General features: G+C 36.6%; 1 protein-coding gene across 5 annotated transcripts in view; it reads right to left on the minus strand.

The window, feature by feature from the left end:
* Positions 1 to 19,589, minus strand: part of CEP128 (centrosomal protein 128) — a 381,990-nt gene that overhangs the window by 329,888 nt on the left and 32,513 nt on the right. For 4 of the 5 annotated variants that reach the window (XR_004961115.1, XM_036274522.1, XM_036274511.1 and 1 more), the window contains 3 exons: positions 7,911 to 8,037; positions 6,796 to 6,914; positions 3,526 to 3,617 (listed from right to left, as the gene is read on the minus strand). Coding sequence is in view for 4 of the 5 variants with exons in the window: in XM_036274522.1 (XP_036130415.1) it covers positions 3,526 to 3,617; positions 6,796 to 6,914; positions 7,911 to 8,037 (338 nt within the window). In the remaining variant the exon portion in view is untranslated. The remainder of the gene's footprint in view (positions 1 to 3,525; positions 3,618 to 6,795; positions 6,915 to 7,910; positions 8,038 to 19,589) is intronic. The other variant, XM_036274531.1, reaches the window with a different exon arrangement.

Genomic DNA, 19,589 nt, shown 5'->3' on the forward strand with positions numbered 1-19,589 from the left:
ACTGCACTTGTTCTCAAATGTTAACAAACATCTGAAACACCTAGAGGGCTTGTTAAAAGCAGAGAGTGATGAACCCAACCCCTAAAATTTCCGAGTCAGTAGTTTTGGGATGGGGCCCAAGAATGTGCATTTCTACAAATTCCTAGGTGATGTTGATGCTGCTGGTCTGGGGATTACACTTTGAGAACCACTGTTATACTGGAACATGACCTTCGATAAATAAGTTGCAATATTCCATTTTAAATTAAAAAGAAAGGAAAAGAGGGAGAACAAAACTCTTACCTCACACTCTTTCTAGCAATCTATAATCAATGTGTGTGCTGAACAAACTCAGTCCTAACTAACTTATCTCCTATTACCTTTTCCCCATCAAATGAACAATGTACAGGATCGATAATACATAGTACAGAAAGACTGACAGGGAAAGCAAAGGCCTTCCTCTCTCCCACTTCCTCACCTCTAGCCCACGCCTCACTGGCAACCATGTTTGCCCACTTCCACTCTCAATTCTTTTGCAGGTATTTCCATCATTTTCAATTCTAGACATTTCGATTGACTCCCTGTTCTGAAATATTTAACTCACTCACACTCCTCTCCAAATGTGGATGAATGGATGGCTATTTTTAGTTCTCCTATTGGTTATCTCTGCGACCTGCATAATATACATATACCTCTCATAAATATCTCATCATAGAGAATTGATGCTTTTTCGTTACATTCTGTCAAGCTCACATTTCAGTCTGCTTCTCACTTGGATAATTAATTTTCTTGTGCTTTTGTCTTTTGGCCTTATATGGGCTTTATCACATCATTGATATTTTTCTCCCACTTGTTATTGAATCATTTATTAAGAATCAACTCCATGCAACTATATTATCCTCAAGGACACTTACTTCCTGCCCTAATTCAGAGTGAAGAGTTCCTGAGCCTGCTGTGTGGCTATCATTCTGGGGATTATTTTCACTGAATTTCTAGGTTAGTTTTACTATTTTTTATAACCTATACCTTCCTCTTTCTTGGTTACCATTTATTTTACTTATATGTCCTTAGGTAATTTCCTCGGAAAGAAGTTACCTTAAAAGGTGAATTTTCTAAGTCTTATATACCTCTGAAAATGTCTTTACTTGTACCTCTTTCTCGGCTTTTGTGGTTGGTTCTATGTTCTCCGGGTTTTCCCGCAGCTCACTAGCTGTTCCTTCTCAGTCCAATTCCTCCTTGTTTACGACTTCCAAGTACTGCAAGGCCTTAGCATGCAGCCCCTTTCTGTCCCGATATCTCCCATGTTCATGGTTCCAAGTGTCATTTCTATACACTGACCACTCTTAAAATCTCTAAAAGAGACTTCTCCTTTGAGCTCCGAAGTAAATATCTAGCTGAGTACTTTACACTCTATTTCATGTCTCATAGGCATCGTAACCCTAACATATCCAAGGTCAAACTTTAACTCCCACACCTCACCACTCTTCCATACTTCAGAAGTGGAATTACTACCTCCCCAGTTACCCAAGTCAGAAATCAGGGAGTCATCATGAACTTTTCTCTCCTTTATCCCTTCCATGTCCAATCTACTGTTAAATCCTACCTCTTCCATATGCAAAAAAATACCTGAAGATACACCCCTGTCTAACTGCCCCTTGCCATAATCTGGTCAAGCCATCATCATCCCTCATACATTAATACAAAAGTCCTCTAACTCGCCCTCCTCAAATCAGTTCTCCCTACGGCATCCAAATAGGTGAATTCTGAATGAAACTTTATTCAATCCTTTCTAAAAGCTTACTTTCCACTGTACTTTTTACAATGTCAAGAAAAAAATTTTTAATTAATAATTAAATGGGCATATCAACCTTTCTGAATCACACAGAAAATTAAATGTAGCAAGATCCTATCCAGGATATTTTTATAAATATGAATTAAAAATCTGTGGTAGAAGTAAAGCAGAATTGGATCCCCAAATCTTCCTAATCCACAAAGTTAGGCCACCAAGTTTCACAAGAAACTTGACTGCTATTTTGGGTTAAATCAAGTTTCTCTTCCTCATGCAAACTATTACTAAACGGTTCCAGCCCATGGGCCAGCAGATTTCCAGCCCACCACTGCACATCCAAACGCCCACTTAAACTGAACAGCTACATCGTCCCTGCAGCTTCCCCTGTAGCCTCTTACAGGACAACTGTTTCCCCAACTCGTGTTCCTGTGCGGAATTCATACCCTTCCTTCAAGGGTGTGAAAGCTCCACCTTAGCCACTCCAGAACACACGCTATTAGGATGTGGAAGCCCTTCTGTTGACTCTACCAACTTGTCAAAAGTAAATATCTAAGGATTAAATTAACTGATTCTTAACAGTTTAAAAGATTAATGATACCGCTCAATAATATAGCTCAAAATTCAGGAATTTAAATGCCTTATTCATATCAGCTATATATGAAAATGATCTTGAGTCACAGTGGTAAAGAGCACTCTGGGCCTTACTGCCTAGATTTTAATTCTGTCTCTATCACATCCTCCTGTCTGATCTCCAGCAAACTGAGTTATTCCATCACTCTGCACCTGTTTCCACATCCAAAAAAATGAAGAAAATAATAATGACTACCTCATTAGGGTGGTTGCAAGAATTAAACCTAAAGCTATCTGGCATGAAATAGGCATTCAATAACATTAACTAGTAGTAGTAGTAATAGTATTAGTAAGGTCTTTAAATCCTATTACTAAACTTCCTGACTTCTTCATATAAAAGTAATAAGTTGTACAGACTATAATTCAAATTCATAGGCTAAATGATTATAGTTTTGACTCTTTTTGCTATAGCAACACCAAATCGGTGTGTGGAATGATTTCCTTAGCTCAAGTGGGAGTTAGCAAGTGAACTTGGTAAACAAATTCAATTAGGCTTTGTTGCACATAGATTGTGACCTTTGAGAAGGGATATAAAATCTTTGTTTCTTGTAAAAAGATAGCCTCCAAATGAAAGTCAACTGTCATGGCTGATGATGAAAATGAAAAGACAGTGAAGAATTTTAAATAAAGTGACACTTCTTGGGGACTACCCAGAATTGACAAAATTGCAAAGACTGGGCAGTGGCTTTCAAGATTTCAACTGAAAGCTAAAATATCAGATTCTACAATGGGTCATGTCCATCAATCGACAAACTCCACATTATACTTTTTATTTTATAGCTCCATTGTCAGGCGGTCTCTGTGTCTGTCTGCCTATTCCTCTCTCTATCCAATGTACTTGTAAACTTTCCTCTTTGCTAAGGTCTTACAATGTATCTCTCTGCAATGTTAGCATTCCACTGTAAGAAGTTAAAATGTTTTTAAAAATATGAAATTAATTTGTCTAACAATGAATCATGATACATTCTAAATTCAAAGGGTCTTGGACTGCTCTATTAATAAATTTTAAAGTACTGGTATAAAAACACAGCACAGTTTTTTAAATTCATGTAAACATGTGATTGATAGAACTTATTTTATTCTTCTAATAATTCATGCCTCCAGTGAAAACCATACTCTACTTTTACCTGCTTCTTCTGGAAAGTTCCCGGTTGAGATCATCTCCAAGGCGAACTTGTTCACTGCTGAGGTCTCGCAGGGACTGATGAAATGCATGCAGCTAGAAAAGGCAAAACACAGTCATCCATTTAGGGTTTATTGAATTCTTCAATGAAGATTCACTGAAGGGAAGTATAAGAACTTGTTCTTTATGAATAAGGCCCAACATCTTATAATGTTATTAAGATTGAATAAAATTTATGTCTACTCTGAAGGAAATAAAATATTCTTTCCAAAGAAAAGCAATTGTTAAAAAGTAATATATAACATTAACATCACATCTCTCCAGTACAATAATTCCACTCCTTAGAGATCTCTTAGAAAAGGAGTCAGCAAACTTCTCCTGTAAAGGGTACAATAGCAAATATTTCAGGTTTTTGTGGTCTCTGCCACAATTATTCAACTCTTCTATTACAGCACAAAAGTAGCCATAAACAAATGAGCATGACTGTGATAAAACAGAACTTTGTTCACGCAGACCACACCCTACAGAGTGCCAACCATGCTGCAGAGAAACTCTTGCCCACGTGCACCAGGAACCACGTAAAAGAATATTTGGAGCAGCACCCTTCATAACAACAACATGGAAAACAAACCAAAAGTCCATTAAAAATAGAATGGAAATAAGTAAATTATGATATATTCCTCCAGTCACGCATCCTATACAGTGAAATGAAAATCAAATCTACCTACACATTTGTAAGGCTGAATGTCAAAAACATAACATCAAGTGGAAAAAGTTACAAAAGAAGGTCTACAGTATTATTCCTTTTAGATAAAGTTTAAAAGCAGGCAATACTAAACATGATGTATGTAGTACAAGTGATTTTTATTTATTTTTTATTTTTTTGGTACATGCCCCTAGCAGGAACCGAACCCAGGACTCTTTGGTCCACAGGCCAATGCTTCAAACACTGAGCCAAACCAGCCAGGGCAAAGTGATTTTTTTTTTTAAATCCTCATCTGAGGATATCTTTCCATTTATCTTCAGATAGAGTGGGAGGAAGGGAAGAGAGGGAATGAGAGAGAAACATCAAAGTGAGAGAGATACATCGACTGGTTGCCTCCCACACGACCCTGACCAGGGCCCAGCACCAAACCTCAACCGAGGTATGTGCCCTTGACCGGAATCGAACCCTAGACTCTTTGGTCTACAGGCCGACGCTCTAACTGCTGAGCCAAAACAGCCAGGGCAATAACGTTTTTTAAAAAGCAAGATAATGATTAACACAAAACATCAAGATAGTCAATAGCACTTGGGGAAAGAAGGAACGTAAAAAGAGGCTTTAGGGGTATAATAATGATCTATTTCTTGGCCTTGATGGTGGTTACATGGATTTCCTTTCATATTACTGTACTTTTAATTGTAAATATTTACTTATATATGTATGTGTATGCTATAATTTATAATAAAAAATTTTAAGTTATACAGACTTGCAGAAACAACAAATTGATCCATTTCAACAAATGCACGTTGAACAACTAATCAGTGCCAACAAATGTGCTAGGAAACAGTGGTTCACAATTTAACACAGGAGGCAGGTAAGTAAACAAAACCACAAATGTTACACAGTCGTGTAGAGCTAAAGGTCATCTTAAGAAAATGGACTTAAAATAAGGAGGAATAATTAAAGGGAAAGGAGTGGAAGTAATACAGTGGATAAACAACAGGTCATTCACTTAGGTTTTGCCACCATGATTTTCCCAGTTGCAAACCAGAATCCTAGGATTCATCTTTGACACCTCCATTTCATTCATCCCCACCCTCCCCAGTCATCTGATCTTCAAGACCTTTCATTTTGTCCACCAAATAGCTTTTAAATCTGCCCCCTACTTCTTTCCAATTCCATTTCTCCTCATTCAAATGACCATGGTGTCACACCCAGGATACAGCAATATGTTCCTAATTGATTTGCCCACATTGACTCCATTTTCAACACTGGAGCCAGAGTGAATTTTTCAAAATAGTCGTCACTTCCTTACAAGGTTGTGCATAGTCTCAGCACTTCGTATTTCTTTAGTCACAGGGCCTTTAATTTACTCACAGGTGCTATCCCTCCTTCCTGCCAAGGTATTTGGTCTACCTTGAATGACTCTTACTGAACCTTTGGATCTCAGCTCATCAGCTGCTCATTCTTCGGGAAGCCTTCCCTGACTGGGGCAGGTCCCTGTACTACACATTCCCAGAGCCCTATGCCGCTTCTGTTAGAGTACGCATCTCTGCACCTAATTGTGGATAAGTTTATGCCCTTATTGCATTAATATCTAGCTCCCACTCCAGATTATAAGTTCACGAAAAGGCAAGGTTTTTCCTCATCACTGTTTCCAAGCACAAGTACTTTCCCAGGACAGGGGAACTAAATAAGTAAAATGAAAGAGTAAATGAGTAATGTTAGGATATTGTTCTCTGTTCTAGGTTTAATCATGTCATTCATGCTAGCAAGTTATAACTACCAAAAATATAACCTAGTGAAGGAAAAGTTTCTACAAGGTGTCTTCTAATGCACTGGGTTCAGTTATCTCTTTGTCTTTTGCTGTAACAAGTGGAAGCTACAGACGAGCATCCTAGCAAACCCAGAACCCTCAGTCCTAAAACTACCAAAACAAAGATGTCAAAGTCAGCAATATTCCCTAGCCCTTACCTAATTAATTTAGCAGCCCAAGGTAACAACAACAAAAATGTTTGTTGTTCAACAACAAAAATGCTTGTTCAGTGGAGAAATTTAAAGAAGCGGAAAAAGAAATATGACCATTGAACAAATACTTCTGAAATCTTTAGTGAATACCTAGAAAAAGCATGGAATTTCTTGCTTAATAGAAAGTAGTTCCAGTTCCACTGATGATTCAACAATCAGAAAAACACTAATGGAAAAATCAATAGGTTAACCACACAAGGACTAACTTGTTCATACTAAGCCAAACTTAGCAAAACAGAAAATAGCTGACTTAGCAAGGCTTACAGAAGAGTGAGCCCCCTGCACAAGGAAAGAAAGTATGTCCAGGTAAACTCACTTTTAAACTTTTCCACAAAAGATAACCCTCCATAACGAAATTCAAAATAAATATAGGCTCATGATTAGTACATTAAAAATAAAATAGTTTACTTGGTTTTTTAAAAAATCAGTACAAAGTTACTGATGATGAAACCCTCAGTTAAAATATAGCCATAAAATTGAAGTGTCAGTCATTTATATAGAAATGTAAGGAATACAGATCACAGAATGGTACAGTACAAGTACCTGGCCCACGTCCTCAGTCTCCCGAACAAACCGGACACCAGCTCTGGATCTAATTCGTTTACTACCCTGTTGATCCCCATAGTCCTTGAGAGGTGAGGTAGGTGGAAAACGGTGGCTTTCTTTACAAATGAAAGAAAAGGAAGAGGATAAAAATACTGCATGGGAGGAAACAATCTAAAATTTGACTCAGTAAATACCCAGAAGACATGAATATACACACGTGACCTTAGCCCAGATTATTTCCCAAGTATATTACTGTGGTCATAAAATTCCACAAAATTGGCACTAATCTTGCTCTTAAAGCGCTAATTAAAAGTTCTAATTTGCTATACTTTTCAAAGAAGCAATATATTTTCTCTTATACAAAAATAATTGCTAAATAAAAGTAACTTTTAAGACTCCTAAAATAACAGAAATTTTTAAATAACAAATTAATCTAAACAGAAATGGCATTTAAAAATCAATAAAAACTACATAAAGAAGAATAGCTGACTGTGTCCAATTTGTAATCCTTATCATGATTAATAGCAATATTAACAATGTGAGATACTCTATCTAAATCAACTCTCTCCACTGCAGACTTTTCTATTCTGTCTTTTTTTATTCAAACATAAACTTCAGTGTTGTAGAAAAGTACTAGTAAGATAACTGCAGGCAAATGAAGTGTTTTCACCTTTAATCCAGCCACTGAATTCTCGCTGCATACCAAGGATAAAGTTCACCTATTCTTAACAAGCATCATAGGATATTTCATAATGAGATATGTGAAAAACTATGAAACTAGGACTCCTGATCCGGAAAGTGTACCACATAGTAAACCCTATTTTTGTGTTTGTTTTTCTTGATAGCAGATGCTTAAATCCAAGTTTTGTCAGGCAAAGATCTACGTGGGCTACGGAGTCCCATAGCAACACAAGAAATAGACTCATAAGAACAGAGTACTATTAAACATATTTTTAAATATTCACTATAAAATCCTTGACTTTATCTTTTAACACCCATGTGTATGATTTTAGGTATGAATTGTAATTATCCAAAGACTAAATATATTCACTGTGAACTTCAGGAATCTTTTCTAAATGAAAAAGGGTTTTCAGAGCATCTGTGGAGTTTACCTGTCACAGTGCCACCATCAAGGTCACTTGCACTCAGACTTGTAACAGAAATACTTCTCCCTCCTGAGTTTCTCAATACACGTTGGCTCCGCAGTTCGCCTATTGATTGTTCCAAGTTTTCTTTTAACTAAATTAAAGAATACAATGAAGGGAGATTTATTCTCTTTTAACAACTTCCAAATACAAATAGACTAGACATTTTAAAAGCTATTTTTAAAATATCTGGATTCCCAAAGATAATTTATATCAGAGAAAATTTTGAACTAATTTATGTTAGGAAATATAAAAATAGTAAACATAAATATTTTAAGAACCAATTCTAGCCTCAGGTTTTAAAGAACATCTGTCACTACCTATTCCATCTTTTTATTACCAGCATGTAAAAGAGATGCCTATCTAAGGGCTTACAAAACCAGACTGCATTTTCCACCTGACGTGCCACACATGCTTAGACACATGGCAAGGCCAACACACCTGCAAAGAGAGAAAGCCCTCCTCTCTTATAAACATTCCTTCAGAAGCCCCAGATCTGTAACAAACAGGAATCTGAACAGCTGGCACAGTGACTGCTGCTTTTAAAACAATGTGTCCAGCTCTACATGGGAACATCTTTCATTCATTCAAAGATTTCAAATCCCAGGAAACTGTGTGGCCTGATGTCGAATTGCTAGTACACAGAGATTACAATTGTCCAAATGCTCTCTTCAGATTATTAGGGAGTCAGCCAGCAGGGACATAAGAAGATATTGTTTTAGTCTTAAAGAGCTACATTAAATAAAAACACACTAACTACTAAAATAATGCCTCCACAGCTAGATACTTGAAAAGAGGATTAAACTAAAACCTCAGGGAACAAAGAGTAAACTAAGGAAAATCCATGTACCCTGAATTGCTGAGAAACTTCAGGTCTAGATATTTTATTCAAGAATGAATAAGAAATAATATTAATAAAAACAATGCATGACACCCGACCAGTGTGGCTCAGTGAGTTGGAGCACTGTCCCCAGCACCAGCAGGTTGCTGGTTTGATTCCCTGTCAGGGCACGTGCCTGGGTTTCCAGCTCGATCCCCAGTAGGGGGCATGCAGGAGGAAGCCTGTCTATGTTTCTATCTCATGGACGTTTCTATCTCTCTCCCCTTCTCCCTTCCTCTCTCTGAAATCAATAAAATCAGATTTAATTTTTTTAAAATGCACGAATCCATAGAACAAGGCATCTATAACTGGTTAAGGAGAATGTCAAAACAAAACAATTGTGAAGACAGGGTTTCCTAAACGCAGACAGAATTAAAAGGTTTAGAACTTCACTGTAGAGAGGACCAGTTGATTTCCTTGGGGAACAGTACAGAAAGAAAGTAGCCTCAGTTGAAGGGAAAGCACAGGTGAAACAATATGAACCACAAGTGAGCAAATCCTTTTTCATTTCGGTTGTTCGGATTAGCTCTTCTAAAGAACAAGGTATAGATTAAAAGAAGTAGAGTTAGAATTTCAAGAATTTACCTCAATTGTTGCTCTCATTTCTTTACATAAAAAAAGGCTAAAGGCCAATATTTCCAATATTTCTCCACCCTCTGTCCCCTGCTTCCCTAAACTGGGATATGTGCAATACCAATCTGCTGGAGTGTTTACAGCTGTAGCACCCAACCTATCAGTCCAGGGAAACACACAGATGAGGCCTGGGAGAAGTAACATCTATCTTGAGAGTAATGTATATACAACTAAAACAGAACCATATCTAACATATTACACAGACCAGAGGGCTTACACAATGAACACTAAATAGTATATCAGTAATCTATGACACAGGCTCAGGATAAAATTAAACAATGTCAAAGTTAAAAATCTCTAATCCAGTCTGTAACCTCAGAAAAGGATTTGAAGTGGAAAATGATTTCAGATCACACAAGTTAATGACATAACCAGCTCTGTTAACTTTTCCTGTGTTTATCTTCTACTCACACCTTTCCAGCTGAGCTTGATGTCACCACCCTTTTACAAGCAAAGTCAGCTGCCATTTCTTATTATTGCTTCTTTTGAAGGCAATCTGCCTTTTTTAGCTCTGGCCATTTTGAGATTTTCTCTTCGACTTCGATTGTCAATGGTTTTACTATGATATGACTACATACAGTTTTATTTGTAGCTATCCCAATTTTGACTCATAGAGATCCTTGATCTATAGCCTGATATCTTCTGTGTGTTGTACATTCTCAGCCATCACCTCTTCAAACCCTGTTGATGCCACATTCTTTCCCTCCTCTCCTTCTGAAATCCAGTTGCATTTCAGTGAGAGTTTTTTAGCATATGTTTTCTATTCACTTCTATTCTGTTCATCCTTTCCTGTCTTCATTTTTTTGGATAACATATGCTGGACAACCTTTCAATTAAAAATTCTCTATAACTGTACATAAACTGTTTAATCCATGTGTTGAGGGTTTTAATTACTTGATTTGTTTAATTATATTTTTCAGTTTCTAAAATTTTAATTTGTTTCTTTTTACAGTTTCCAATTCTTTGTCAAAATTTTCAATCGGTCTTTTCATTTCCTGAACAGAATAAGTATAGTTATTTTATGGTCCCATGTATCTTTCTATTGTCTGTTGTTTCCCTTGGTTTTCAGTCACCTCTTATAATTTATGGTTGGAGATATATATATATATATAAAATCAGGTGATAGACATTGTAGGTAAAAAAATGTAAAAACCATTTAAAGCTCTGGATGATGACCTCACCCTTCAGGACAGATTTGGATTTGCTTCCAGGAGGAAGTAAGGCTGGGGTCACTAGGAATCCCAAATCACCTTATCCAATTAGGAGTTAAGATAATTCAAAGCTGGGCTTCTGTCCTGTGAGGGCTACTCTATTTTCAGTTTATCACTTCCCTTATTTTCAATTCACCATTTCTCCTAGTCAATCACCATTTGGAGTCTCAGTGAAAGCTGGAGGGCTGCTGAACTCTGGCTTTGTTTTGTTTTTTATTGGTTTGTTTTTAAATGTTTTTATTGATTTTTTTATAGAGAGCAAGGGAGAGAGAGATGGTTAACATCAGTGAGAGAGAAACATTGATCAGCTGCCTCCTGCACACCTCCTACCAGGGGTCAAGCCCACAATCCAGGCACATGCCCTGACAGGGAATCAAACCTGGACCTCTCAGTCCATGAGACGATGCTCAATCCACTGAGCCACACCAGCCAAGCTGAACTTCAGTTTTGATCTTCTCAGCCTTTTGCGTCTATTGACAGCTCTGATTTTAGCCTCTCTGCTGGAAAGGAGTTCCAAATGCAGGGAGTCCTTCTGGACTCCCATTTATACCAGATTTTTAGTGCAAAATTCCTCATTGCTTTGGTAGGTCTCCAATAGGTTCATAATACTATTTTTCTTTTTTGTGTTTCTAGTTGTTCAGAGTAAAAGAGTTGATCCAAAGTAATCGTATCTACTGATGCCAGAAGCAGAGCATGCCAACATGCTTTTTATGTAGGCTTATTTGCTAACAAATCCTGAGCTGTAACTTAAAGCTGATGAATAAAATAAACTTACACACACTCACACAATCCCTGATAACAAAAAAAGTAGAAGAAAAAGGCCACCATGGAACATATGAAAAAAATTGCAGAACAAGAGAAATTATATACTATCCCAAAATATAGGAAGAATAACAGATGTTGGAAATTAATCATTTCAGAAATAGAGTTAGACAAACGATTTGGCAACTTCATTTTAAAACTTTAAGAAGATATATCATAAGCCCAGAGCCCTACAGGCTGATAAAGATGAGCAGACTGATAAAGACCATAAACTGAAATGTGAAAAGTAAATAAGCCCTGGAGGGTGGTTCAGTTGCTTAGATCGTCATCCTGATACATCAAGGTTGTGGTTTTGATCCTTGGTCAGGGCTCATACAAGAATCAACCCATGAACACATAAATAAGTAGAAACTTTAAATATGCATAACCTTGTGAGTTAATAATACCCAAGGAGAAAAAAGTCACTGGTCATCACTAGAAAATGCTAGGGAAACAATTCAATTTTGGAAAGTAGTAAATAAATGATTTTTTTTTAAACAATATAAGCTTGGCCCTGGCCAGTTCGGCTCAGCGGTTAGAGCATCAGCCCGCAGACCAATGAGTCGCGGGTTCGATTCCGGGCAAGGGCATGTACCTCAGTTGCGATTCATTCCCAGCCCTGGTTAGGGTCGTGCGGGAGGCAGTCACTCGACATGTCCCTTTCACTTTGATGTTTCTCTCTCTCTTCCTCTCTGTCCCTTCCACTCTATCTGAACAAAAATAGAAAAATGTCCTTGGGTGAGGATAAAAAAAATAAAATAAAATAAAACGATATAAGCTTTTAGATTAACATTCAAATAAAACTACCAAATTTTAAAATTCTCACAGAGATCTCTGAAAGCCCTGTGATGTCTCTATTTGAAAAAGTTTAATTAGAAACAAAATATAAGCCAAGCTCGATGAATTTTTCTTAAGTTTATAACTCAAAAGGACAGACTACATTGCAAATCAAATCTATGAAAGGAGATAAACCAGGCCCAAATGGGCACTTGAAATAAGACATGTGATCATTAAAAATATATATACCTGGCCAGAGTGGCTCAGTTAGTTGAGCATCATCCCATGCACCAAAAGTTGCCGGTTCGATTCCCAGTCAAGGTATATACCTGGGTTGCAGTTCAATACCCAACTGGGGTGCATATAGAAGGCAACCAATCAATGTTTCTCTCTCATATTGATGTTTTGCTCACTCTCTCTCTTTCTCTCTCTCTCCTTTCCTCTCTCTAAGAATGTCCTCAAGTGCAGATAAAATATATATATTACTTTCACTTCTGCTTCTGTTCCTGTCCACATCTTTCACACTGAATCAGATAATTGAGGATGAAACAAACAATATATGTAAAATAATTAGAACAATGCCTAGAGAAGATCAGTATGTTCATGAAAATTATAGTTTTTATTGTTATGATTATAGGCAATAAAGAGAAGAGCAAAAATAAATACATGGAGTAAAGAAATGCAATGTTTTACTCTGGAAGAGCTCTTTAGAAAAGTCTGTCAGCCCTACAGTGACCTCGCGGAAGGAACTCTTTCGCTGCTTGTCCAGAGACCTGGCCGGCAGCAGTGCCACTGTCCCCACACCAGCTGTTCCTTCTGCAGCCCCACACATAACTCCTACATAATACGGTTCAAATTTCGCTTCCAGCATCACCATTCTCATTTCTCCACTGCACTTTCATTTTTGTGGACCAATTCCTCTTTTTATTATTATTATTTATTTACCATTGGGAAAATGGCAGGATTACCACTGGGACAAGAAGGTAACACAACTATACATTTCACTGTCTGTGACCAACCAGCAACAGACTTCAAAAGCAGTGATCTGTTAGTTACAGAGTAATGTGTGGACAGAAGAACTAGCAGTGACGTTTGTATTTTGTGCAGTTACTCATAGTTACTGTACACTGTGTTAACTGAAATTTGAATTGCGTTTGGGAACTGGTGTTAATGGACCAAACGGGGGTGATGAACTTCATGCACATTGGAATCATGCCACAAGGACTGCTGTATTTACTTTATAGAGTCCTCAAATCGCTGCTCTATGCTTTGAGGATTCATAGCCACATTCAGTGGAAGAGTATGCTAACTCCATCTCACCTGAGATCAGAACTCTATTTTTTTGTTTGTTTAAGTAAAAACCATTGACTTTCTAAAATTCATAATTGCAAGATTCTTGACCACTCCCTAGGAAGGTAAGGTTTCCAAGTAGTAGTAAACAGCTAGGAAACTAGGCATTAACTCCATAAAAAGTGTTATGGATGCCTAAAACACAAATCATTCAATAAATTTTGGCTTTAATAAGACAAGATGAAAAATGGCAACAACCACAACAATAACAAAAAACATGCATAAACTTCCTTGGTCAATATATAATATCATTAATAATCAGTGTATCTCACAAATTCACAATCTCAACAAAAATAATCCCATCCTTGACTAAGTTCATTGTGAGAGAGAAAAAAAAAAAAATCACACTAAAAACAGTCACTGGGAAATTCTTAAAAGATATCTATCTACCCAAAACACCAATCAGAATGACTACATGCACCCCTGTGTTCATAGCAGCATTATTTATAGTACTTAAGATCTAGAAACAGCCCAAGCACCCATCAGTAGATGAGGGGATTAAAAAAAACTATGGCACATTTACACAATGGAATACTATGCAGCTGTAAAAAAGGATCTCTTGCCCTTTCCAACAGCGTGGATAGACCTGGAGATTATTATGCTAAGCAAAATAAGCCAGTCAGAAAAAGAAAAATATCACATGATCTCACTTATACGTGAAATTGAATGAAAATAAACTAATGAACAAAATAGGTCCAGAGGCATAGATGCCTGGAACAGACTGACAAATCTCAGAGGATAGGGGTGTGGGGAGGACAGGAAAAGATTAACCAAAGAATTTATATACATATATGCAGAGCCCATGGACACAGACAATAGTGTGGTAAAGGCCTGGGATGGAGGGGAGCAAAGGGGAGGGGGCAAGGGACATCTGTAATACTGTCACCAATATAAAAATAAATTTTAAAAAAGAGAGAGAGACTTGGGAAGAAGAAACCTGGGGAGGGGGGGGGGAGATATCTACCTATATTCCACAAAAAGATAATGATAGAAATAAACTAGAAATAGTGACTACTCATGCATAAATATAGTAGCTACCACATAGTCATCAAATAATTAGCTTCCACACAAATGAAAACTACAACTTAAAACACACACACACACACAAAGCTAGCAACAACTTTGTGAAAATTCTAAATAGTGCAATTTAAAGTAGTCTTAAATTTTGAAGACCATTTAAGGATCCCATTTACTTTCTTCAAATACTTTCCTACTCCAAATTGTCCCTTATTTTCATACTAAGAAAATTAATCCCCTAGCATATATTATACAGAAACACAAGCAAATTTGGACATGTACAGATAACTGCACTTAGCTGCCCAGGTGAGCAGAAATTGGAAACACTGAAATATTTTGTCTAGTCATTTAGTCTTGTTTTCATCTGATACTGAAGGGTCAGTATTTAGCAAACATTCACAGTGTATACAGCACTGGTGACCATGGAAACAGTTCATCAAAAAAATGGAAGTACTTTGATTTATAAATATTAGGGGTCAGCTTGGCAAAATCCATGGCAAAATTAGAGGCAGAAAAAAAGTCACTTTAAACATTCTGTGCAGGATAATACTGTATGTCATCCACAGGCACTTTGATTGTTAAGTGCTTTAGGCTTGGCTTTCCTTCACTGCCCATTTGTCTACAGAATGCCAAGGCTCATCAAGAACAGGCTGCAAAATAGATTGGTTATAGAGTTAATTTTATCCACTCTATTTTGGTTCCTTATAGTCTACTTATTTTCTACCCTAAAACAAAAAGGAAGAGGAGGAGGACGGGGAAAGGAGTTTTATAAAATTAAACAACAGTGAAAATTTATAGTTTCAGACTTCTCTTGTCCCACCTTCTGTTGCTAAAATGTATTTTTAAAGGGGTTGCTGCTATTTAGCTCTGGTCTAACCTCTCTCCACATGTTTTATGGAAACAGAAGCCCATCATAATATTCCTGAACTTTAAAAATTACCTTTGAAATAATATCATTTTTATTTAAGTCACTATTTCATTTCTAAATGAAAACCCAAATATTCAAAGCCATATATCACATTCTAATCACAGTTGAAAATAATTTTTAAATATTTCCACATAATATTTTGAACGTCAATAAATGAGCATCCATGGAAAATGAAAGGCACTCTTAATATTACATTATTGAATTTTGAGTGGGCAGACAATTTACTCATGAACATATAGGAGAAAAAAGCAATATTATGTATGCTATCTAACTTAGCATATACTTGATATCAAAATAATCAGATACACATATCACTGTGAATGGTACAACACATTATGCTGTTTATAGGGACAATGATACCCTCATGAATTTGAAGTTAAACCCAATGAATTCAAGGAAAGAAAAGTAACATGTACTGAATGCCTATAATATACCAAGTACTATGTTAATATAGCAAATGCTTTAAGGTGGAGGAATTATTGGACGGATTAAAGAAATAACAAGAAAATAAATGTTTAAAAGGTGTCTTAAACATTCAATAAATGCTATACTGAAGGTTACATGATTATGTTCATTTTTCAGATGATGAAACTCAAGTTCAGAAAGGTTTAGTAACTGAATGGTTTCTAGCAGAAAAACCAGGATTAAATTTGAAATCTGATTCCAAAATCTACATTTTTCCACTAGACACAAAGCAAATTCTGTAAAAATTATTCTCCTGTCCAGTAGTTTCATGAGAGACTATTAAGAATTTTTTTCAACAAAGAACCTAAGATCTGAAATGTATTTACAGAAAAGAAGCCAGGAGAATTAAACTGTTTGATTACAATTTCTTAGCCAAAGACTCTTACTACTTAACATTAAAGTTATTGAAAGACTGGGACCAGTTCTCACCTTCAGGACAATTAGTGAAACTCAGCCAGAGAGAAAGGGGCAGATACCTTCAGCTTTGAGATGTCACAAGTGGCTTGTGCCTGGCTCTAAACCATTCACATTATCCTTCTGGGGTGTCACTAAGTATATTAGGCAACTGAAACCCAGTGAATAGAAGAAAACCCTAGAATTTATTATTTAACATTTAAATTCTTCCTAAATTTATGTGCCAGATGGTAACATCCTATTACTCCCAAAGGAAATTTTAAACAGAGCATTTAAGTAGGAGAAAAATTACCTATTAATGCAAACCTCTAAAGCCTAATTTGATATTACTGTATTTTAACCAATCTTTACCTTAAAAATAAATAAATCAGCTGATTTGAATCAAGGGAACTGTATTTTTCTTTCATACCCAATTTTAGCTACTTTAGCTTCATCAGCTGCAGTCCACAAAGCCACTGCAGAAGGCATTAACTTTTGTGTTGAACGTTCTTTCTTGAGGGTATTCCATTTTCATAGCATTAACAGACTCTGTTGTCTCATGAATAAGAATACAGAGTTCCAGCAATGTTCTAAACACCAAGCTAATAAAGTGCACTATTTAACACTGGGTATAATATGTTCCAAATGTTCAAAATAAGCTTTCAAATTAAGCCTTCCCCACAGGTCCTCTTTGACCCAAATGTTCTCAGACCTCCCAAGAAATTTACAAAATGAGAAATAATGACACTTCCTTAAGGTCATGAAATTCAAGGAGCCCAAAGATCCTAAGTCATACTATCCAGCTAAACATGGCTCATTGGCTGGAACTGCTGCAAGAAAGGCTAGTGAAAAATCAATGGTTGTGACTTAGGAAGAAGGGGAAAATCGATGCTGGTGTAGGTTAGCTGCAGAACCCACCATGTGTCCTAAGTGGTAGCCAAAAGTGGCTAGCTCAGCACCAAATTTCTTCCCAATTCCGTTTCTGCATTGGCACCATCTAACTCTCATTCCTGGCTTAGTACCAGCTCTAATATTAATGACTAGTGTGACAAGGGGCTTCTGTTTTTTAATCAGTTAAGATAATCTCCAAAATCTAGTTTCTCAATGTAAATTACCTACCCTTCAAACTTTTGAGTGCAAAGTTCCAATTTTTAGAAATATAGATTCACAACATCACAAAAATGTGAGCAACCATGAGGTAAATGAATCCTGACACTGGGTTACAGGATAACATCTTATTCTTGGCTCTGTCACTGACTAGCTGGAAGACCCTGGGCAAGTTAGCATCCATTCTGTTCCCCAGAGTTTTATCTTGTAAATGAGGATAACATAGTATCTACCTAATAGGATTGTTGAGATAATTCAATGAGTTGGTATTTTACAAGCGCCTGGCATATACTAAACTTAGGGAGAAATTCCCAGAGACACTGAAAAGGCAGGTGCTGCTTCTCTACAAAACATCACAGACCCCACTGCTCATCCCCTGACACTGCTCAACTCCTCCCAGAGAGGATCTCACGTGTCATAAGCAAAGAATTAAATTTAGGGCTGGAAGTTATAAACAACTCAACAGTACTATAATGAAGTTAGGTACATCTCAAGGAAAAGTAGTCAAAAAGGTGACCCAACACGACTCTTGACCCTTAAGTTTAAAAAACCGACAACAATGATTCTCATGGTTCTCTTGTTGGGGGAGGTCATCTCAGGAGAAAAACATTGTATCGATTATACAATTTATATTCCTCCTTCACCGATAGGCAAATTATGTTCACAAAATTAAATCCCAATAAAATAAGTATTTAAATGCATATGTAAAACATCCATTTCCTAAGGTTTAGCAGTAGAATCATCTATAAAATCTAAGTTAATAATAAAAGTTCTTGTCTTCCCAAGAGCAAAAGAGTTTATCTCATTTTCTAGGAAATCGCTTATATTTTAAACGAGAGATGCTAATTTCAACGAGGCTATAGATATTTAGCAAGGAGAAAAATTTTAACAGTTGAACACTGGTTAAAATGGATTAAGCTGTTATAGAATTTTTTTTTTTAATCGCAGGTTTCATAGCAAGAGGACTTGTTTGAGTTGCAGCATAGTCTCAAAAATAAAAAAATATCAATCTTCAGGGCTCCTCCCTAAACAGCATACACATTGATTAAAAGAAAATAAAGAATGAGCAATACTATCATGTATGTAAAGCACTTCAAGAACATAAATAGAAAGATTCAGATAAATCACACAAACTTGAAATGTTACATACACTTATTTTCAGATATAATATATTCCATAGCTGTAAATACATTAATGCTAAGAAAGCGATTGTTACTGAGGAGCCCATCAGAATCACTTGTGAGAAATACTCTTTCTGAGCTGCATATCTTCCCACAGATTGTGGCAGGTGCTCGCCCAGTTAACTTGCAGGTGGCAGGGCGAAGATCGCTGCTCTATCAAGTGAGTATAAGGTAAGGCAATGAGTGACATTACTCCTCTGGTGTGCTGGAGGCAAAGTCACTGAGAACCAACTGTTTTAACAGGGCAAGAATTGGGGAAATTAAGGAGGAGACTCTAGACCAGACTAAGGAACAGTCTGAAGCCAAAGAAAGACTGTTGCTCTCCTGTGTCTTGTTTTTTATATGAGGGGCTTGGCAGTCTAGGTACTTTCAACTCAGATGGAAATGAAGTAACTGTTGAAAGTATTTACTTCCCATATAGAAAACCACTCTCCCAGAGCTCAGCATTACTCAGCTCAAGGCCTATCACAAAGGCTTACTGCCATTGTAGAACACATTTTGTATTTTAAATGCTTATCTGCACAGAAGTTTCTCTAATACATAATTTCATCTCCCAATTTCAAATTCAAAGAAAACTTGCTACCATTTGTAAGTCTAATATTCAACATGACAAAATATGATTGTTCTCTGCTATTAGTGTTCTTAATTTTTCACTAATAAATTAAAAGGCAAAGTATTAAGTCCCATTTATTAATAACATGGTTTAATCTAAAGCATTGCATGTATAACCAAATATACAAAATCTATAGCTCCATTTGTCAAATACATCATAAATCATAAAAATGTCCAAGTTTATTTCCTAAATGAAAGTAGGAGAAAATCTATGACAGAAGATACGTTTCCCCGTGCACAAGCAATTAGTTTCCAGTTACAAGCAAAAAATGACAACTATACTTTTGTTTT

The sequence above is a fragment of the Molossus molossus genome, unplaced genomic scaffold (genome assembly GCF_014108415.1).
Source record: "Molossus molossus isolate mMolMol1 unplaced genomic scaffold, mMolMol1.p scaffold_m16_p_1, whole genome shotgun sequence".
NCBI classification, from domain to species: Eukaryota; Metazoa; Chordata; class Mammalia; order Chiroptera; family Molossidae; genus Molossus; species Molossus molossus.